Genomic DNA, 6,767 nt, shown 5'->3' with positions numbered 1-6,767 from the left:
AAAGCATGCACTCACACTGACAACAGGTTCGGTGAACAACTGATGATGAATGCTTGTGACTTGTAAGGTTTGTGTTTGCAACGTGGTCATTAAAATCTGTTAATTATATGCATTGTGTTAATTTAGTGTCAAAGTCAGGCAAGGATGAGGCTTGACGGACTCTGTGGTTTAGTGACTCCGGTAATGCAGTTCGACCCTGTGCAATTTCAACATGATAATTGGAAGAAGTCCCTCTGCCCCTTCCATTACACACACACTCACACAAATGCACACAAAATTTGGCAGATGAGAAAGCAATACAGCTCCCCCCTTTGGCAGGACCTCCTTAAGGATGAATGTATTCTCATCTAAGAGTATCATCTGGGTTTCTTCCTGACACCTTTACTGGAACATGCATCAAATGTTATGAATAATTCACCAAGTGTTTTCCAAAAAACAGGTCCTGAACACAAATGGACCATTAATTCAATGCCGTGTGGCAATTCGGTTAGGCAAAACAAACTGTGAGCAGCGAAATCCCTCTCTAGCCAAGCAAGCCCGCTGTGGAAAAACGTAATTATTCATACAAATTGCAGCACAATACTATAATTCAATCTTACCATGAAAAATGTAATTCAGATGTGAGGACTTAATGTTGAATTTTCTTCTCCATTTGTCTGCCCAGCACAGCCATTACTGCACCAGTTTAACATTCACAGCAAATGCTTTAATACAATTACCCTACATGCCTAATGTCTGCAGCAATAGTATCTGAAAGCTGTTGAAATCACAGCTTATCAGAAAGATGAGTAAGCCAGCACGAATATATATAAACGGACACAGGAAAAGCTAAAGGCATGGTAATGACTGCTAAAGTGTCATGCAAGTGTCAGATCTACTTGGAAAAACGGAGAAATTTGCCCTTTGGGCTGGGACTATAAAGCATCATTGCTATTGTGGCTCAAGTGGCAGAATCCCACAGCCAGCGCCGGTGCGTTCAGGGACTCAAGAGAACGTAACACTTTAGAAGAGTTGACAGCAATTAATGGCTTAAAGTGCCACTTTTTAGAACCACAACCCCTCAAACTATCTATATAAGTAAACTATAGAGTAAAAAACCTTTTTATATTAGTTAGTTAATATTAATTTGAACTTTTAGTGTGTTTTTTAGTTTCAAATGTGAACACGTTGCTGTGCGTTACCAATAGATCGTGAAGGAAGCACTGCTGTCACTATCTCCTGCAAGCACGCTGCTGCAAAACATGAGCGCTTCTGCTGTCGTGCGAAGGTTAGCGGCTCTTTCAGGAGCCTCTGCAGTGGCAGCAGGGGCATACGGGGCTCACGGTAGGGCATGTCATCTTTTAAGTTCTCATTTAGTGGTTCGCTTTTTGAGGAGTCGCGAAGAAATGGTAGCTTAGCTCATGCCATTCCAGCATCCGTTCATAAAGATGCCAATTCTACGATCTACTTCCGTGTTGCGTGGCTGCATCAAAGCGATGAGAGGTTGCACACTTAAATCTAATGATTAATGGCCCAATGATTAATTCGGCATACAAATGATCCCTGTCATTTCAGTAAAAGCAACAATTTCATAATCAAGGTGACCCGCCTCCAGAGTGAGCTGCGGAGGACTTCCTGAAGTCCATGGATGAAGGAGAAACTCCGCCTCCTGTGTTCTGTTTTATTTATTTATTTATTTCTTCACTCAAATTTGCCTTCTAGCGCGTTAAATATTTTACACGTTTGCAGGAAATGTCAAAGTTGCAATGACAAAGTTGTGGAAAATAATGTACTCATAAGGACTCTTACACAATTGAAAATTATGCAAATCTAGGCAATAGTTAAAATGTATATGAATTCTAAAATTTGAATAAATGTTTGTGTAAATGTAATTATACATAAGAGACATAACTGCATAGTCAGACCATCGTAATGTAATCAATAGCTCATCTATAAACAGTATATATATATATATATATATATATATATATATATATATACACAGAGCCGTCTGGGAGATTTGCGAGGCCCTGTGCAAAATGGCCGGTGGGGCCCTTGCGCGTGAGCATAGCGAGTGACATTTTTGGGTTTTTTGGGTCGGATCGGGTGTCTATATGCGCAATTTTAACTCTCCAATTAGCAAAATACTGGATACCTTCCCCTGCCTCATCATCATTTGGCTTGCCTCGATGCGGGGCCCCGCGGCTGCTTGAGACCCGGTCGGATCGGTGATTTATGTAACAAATTTATCAAACAAGCCTTTCAGAGAGGCATTAAACTCTTCCATTTTCTTTAGTTTTTTTTTTTCATCCCCTGATGGAAATTTTCTGAATCTGTCTCCTCCTCTCGACATTGTGTGACAGTTTGTTCCAACTCCACCCGTCTGGATCAGAGCAGCTTATGTCTGCGCTTGGTCTGATCAGTTGTATTGAACAACAGACACGCGCATCATTGCACATATATTTATTGATATGCACAGACTAGTACACATTTAGGTCTGTAATGGAACGTGACTGTTGATATTTATAAGGGAAAAAACGAAGAAAAAAAAACAAAAAAAAACGGCCCATAGCGCGAGGCTATATATATATATATATATATATATATATATATATATATATATATATATATAGTATATAACAACAAGATGTGCAATATCTGTCTACCTCATAAACATCCTACCTGCTTTTTTTTGTACTGTTTTTCTTTCTTTTTCGTACTGCACTACTTTTATTTTCATCTAATGTATATACCGTACTGTTTATATTTTTGTAATTATATATTTTTTACTTTTTTTACCCTTTCGCTGCATGTGTGTGTTGAGTGTACTGCTGCTGCACAAAGCGAAGTTCCCCACTGAGGGAGGAATAAAGGAAATCTAATCTAATCTAATCTAATCTACATTTGGTGTGTTCCATTTAGATTGGAAGTTGGAAATCGGAGCTTGGAATGACGTCACAACTGTATTAAGTGTGTTCAGTTATCAAGTTGTAAACACACTTTTCCAAATGTCAGACTAGTAGGTGCTGCTGTAAGCAATTGTTAGTAATTCTGATTCCTAATAAGGCTGAATTTTGTATTTGAAAATTCAAACAGCACATAAACACATCCACGGATAAAAAGGCAAACATTGATATGTTTGACAATTTGAATGACATAAGGCAGAACTGATGTAAAGAGTGAATAAGCTTAATTTATTGACGTGACATGGGTTCGGCCAGTGTGTGTATAGAGGCTTGTGACATAATTGTGCCCATGTTTTTGTGACTGTGACTGTTCTCATTCCGACTTCCGAGGTAAATGGAACACACTACGATTCAGCCTAAGATAGTGTGAATCCTTTCTGACTACTCTGTCAGTGTTATGATTAAACAATTGTAAACATTTACGGGAACATTAAACTTCCTGACTGAAGGTGGTTTGTAGTTATTGAAGAATTATTACAAAACATTTGAGTGGAAGACTGAAGGAACAATTAAACTGTGAACATTTTGATGTATCTTAAGTTTAACATTATTTTTTTAAAGTAGTGCAATTGAAATTTGTCTGATTCTCATATAATGTTTTTTAGGTTTCAAAGACAAAGACCCCGATGACTACCAGAGAGTGGTACGTTACTGTTAACATCTATTCTTCGGCTGCAGTGGTCTGATATCATTTCTACTTTTCAGAAGTCATGAATTTGACTAAAAGTAGTAGATTAGGCTTACTGTTGTGTTCTTATTTATTTATTTTATTCCTCTTCATCACTGAAAGTTACATACTGCAAATATCTGCAATTATGGGTAAAATATTTCTTGATATGAAAAGACTGAAAAGTTCTTATGTGTCTCGTTCTGGTCTGAAGCTTTGCCGCTTTGGTGCAGTAAGTTCCTGGTAGTGGGCGTTTTCCCTTTTTTAATCTTTGGCGTTTTCTAATGTGTTTTTAAGTTTTATCTGAAAGCTTGGTCTCTTGCCTCTGCAGCTCTATGAAACGGCCAACAAGTACCACTTCTATCACAGCCTGGCCCTGCTGGGCGCCGCCCACTCCGGCAAACCTGTCGTGGTGAGTAAAGACGCTGAGTACCCTTCAAACGGAAGTAGTGTCCGTTAATGTACCGAAGCCTTTCGCCTACATTACTAAAATAATAGTATTAATTCATTTTTAGCTGTGTTGTGTGGTGAAGAAAACATCTAGATTGTAGAAGAACGTTACCAGGAGAAAAACTTAAAATACACCATTGATTTCTTGTCTCAGCCAGTTTTAGCACCTTTGGCAATATGGACTTGTTGTAGGTGCATCAACTTGTGTTTTTTTTTTCGTTTCTTTTTCTTCTTAAACAACTCTTCCCTTCAAAAATGCTTCAGCTCAAGTTTGAGGGTTTTATGGCACTATTGTTCATAACCTTTCAATGACATTAAAACCTGGCGCTTTGACTTAATCCTTCCACAAGTCTTGAGTTATTTGTTTTGAGACATCCTGGAGTGGATCTTGTAGCGTGCACACGTCTACTTTATTGTTCAGACAACCTCACAACCTTACATCACTCTTGATGTGATGCCAATAAAGCTGCCCACCAACAACAACAAGCCATAATACTGCCACCACCATGCTTCAAAGTTGCAATAAAACTCTCCCTAAAAAGCCTTTCGTCTGGGGCTGAACCATTTGGAAATTCTGATTTTTAGCTTCCTAATATTGTAATTACCATTTTAAAAACTTTTTCAATAAAACCTAATAGATGATTTTAATAATAACACAATATTATATACATTTAGTGTAAAATGTTCTTCCCAAATATATGTGTGTGTGTGTGTGTGTGTGTGTGTGTGTGTGTGTGTGTGTGTGTGTGTGTGTGTGCGTGTGTGTGTGCGTGTGTGCGTGTGCGTGTGCGTGTGCGTGTGCGTGTGCGTGTGCGTGTGCGTGTGCGTGTGCGTGTGCGTGTGCGTGTGCGTGTGCGTGTGCGTGTGCGCGTGCGCGTGCGCGTGCGCGTGCGCGTGCGCGTGCGCGTGCGCGTGTGCGTGTGTATATGAGAGCTGGGATTGGCTCCACCCCCATGGCCCAGTACAGGATTAAGTGGCGAAAAAGTTTAGAAAATGGATGGACGGATGGTGTTTAATAATTATTTTATAGTACCTGTTGTTTAAATAAAACGGAGGTTTTGGTCAACATATTCTTTCACAGTTGTAACATTATTTCTGTTTCAGTTTTTATAATCACATAAATTATGAAAATAGCCAATGGATATTAATTTGAAGGGAAACATAAATCCGATTGCAAAAGAAGGATGAGAAGTGCCTCTATAAAAATCCGGTACAGGGACGAGACTTAACTTCTGCTTTATCTGCAGCTGCTAAACGGAAACCTTGTGTAACGGCTCATATACTCTTATGTGGAGATGGTAAAGAGCGAGAAGCGTTTGTTCTCAAGGCTCATGCTTTAAAATGTCTTTAAACATCCCTCCAGAGCAGCCATCCAACAATTTCACACAGTTAGCATCTGTATCAGAGTGTGTAAATAACACAGAAAATCAATGAAAAGACACCAAATAAGTAACTATGAGACTATTCTGGTGAAAGTGTCGCACTATTACCATCTGGTTCCTAGGAGGGTGTCGGCAACATTGATGGCGTGAAATCCTCAATTTATTGATTGATCTTACGGATCACAAACGCTGAGTTCCACATGTGTCTTCTCTCCAGGCCGGTACCCTCCTGATAGCCGGCATGGGGATGTTCTGCGGCGCTCTGTACCACCAGGCTCTGACGGGGGACCCCGGTCTACGAAAAGTGGCCCCCATGGGTGGCATGGCGATGATCGCCGGCTGGCTGGCCATGATCCTCTGAAGTGCGACGGCTCACGTCGTCTCCACATGTGACACTAGACGGGATGAACCGGACAGCTCCAGCAGGGGGGGCCCTGAAGGGACCGCAGGGTCTTCAGGGTCTGGACGTCCACATCTGTTTCTGACTGTTGCGTTTAATCGGACAAGTAAAAGAATGTGTTGAATTTCTTACCTGAGTTTTTTGTTGTGGGTTATTTTTAGTGATGTCCTTTTCAGACTGGAAGGGAAATTAAATTAATCAATATGCCATTTTTCTTTATGTTTGTTTCCCGTTGACATTAAGAATGATTATGAACAGTGGACATTTGCATGAGTGTTTCATTTTCTGTACACCCTTATTCTCAGTTTATTGGATTTTAATGTGTAATTACCTTCTGAATGTGTTGTCATAAACGCAGGAATGGATTCAGGTCACATGGCTGGTGAAGCCAATATGAAGCCTTTAAAATGTTCTGATAACATCCCAGCAGAAAAAACCCTCAGCTTATCCAATACCTTAGGCCTAAAATGCCTGTGAAATTTTTATGTTGGGCCAATTAGCTGATAAGCACTATCAGTGAGGTCCCCACCCCCCCATTCCTTAGTTACTGTTGCTAAGTATGATGATCTATCAGTCATGTCAACAGTTTCCGGTGGTGAGTTTCCTGAGCAGTGCAAGCAGGAGAATCCTGACGTCCAGGATCAACGCTGCTTAAGCACCGCAGGGTAATACTAAATTAGTTACTTTTAAAGGAGCTTGAGGCCGGATTGTGGCAGGATTTATGAAAAAAATCCGTATACATTTTAAGTTTTCTAGTAATAATGTCAGATGAAGCGTTCCAAACCCAAAAGAATGAGCCCTCTAGTGTATCTCTCTGTTGCCTTAAACAGGCTGTGTGCTGCAAAATGTGCTGCAATTCAGTCCCGAATTTCCCGCGCTGGGCTGTGGATGTGACGTCACATGACGCTGCATGTGCGTTCTCC

The 6,767-nt window shown here is 40.3% G+C and overlaps 1 protein-coding gene across 1 annotated transcript; it reads left to right on the top strand.

Moving 5' to 3' along the window:
- Positions 1–1,188: 1,188 nt before the first annotated feature.
- tmem256 (transmembrane protein 256) lies at positions 1,189–6,104 on the top strand. Its single transcript, XM_061709993.1, has 4 exons — positions 1,189–1,323; positions 3,551–3,588; positions 3,944–4,024; positions 5,662–6,104. The coding sequence occupies exons 1-4, from the start codon at positions 1,242–1,244 to the stop codon at positions 5,803–5,805; spliced, it is 345 nt and encodes a 114-aa protein (XP_061565977.1). The 5' UTR covers positions 1,189–1,241; the 3' UTR covers positions 5,806–6,104.
- Positions 6,105–6,767: the final 663 nt, after the last annotated feature.

Source organism: Cololabis saira, chromosome 20 (genome assembly GCF_033807715.1).
Source record: "Cololabis saira isolate AMF1-May2022 chromosome 20, fColSai1.1, whole genome shotgun sequence".
Taxonomy (NCBI): domain Eukaryota; kingdom Metazoa; phylum Chordata; class Actinopteri; order Beloniformes; family Belonidae; genus Cololabis; species Cololabis saira.
Note: the sequence above shows the minus strand (reverse complement) of the source record. Positions and strands in the feature narration are given on the sequence as shown.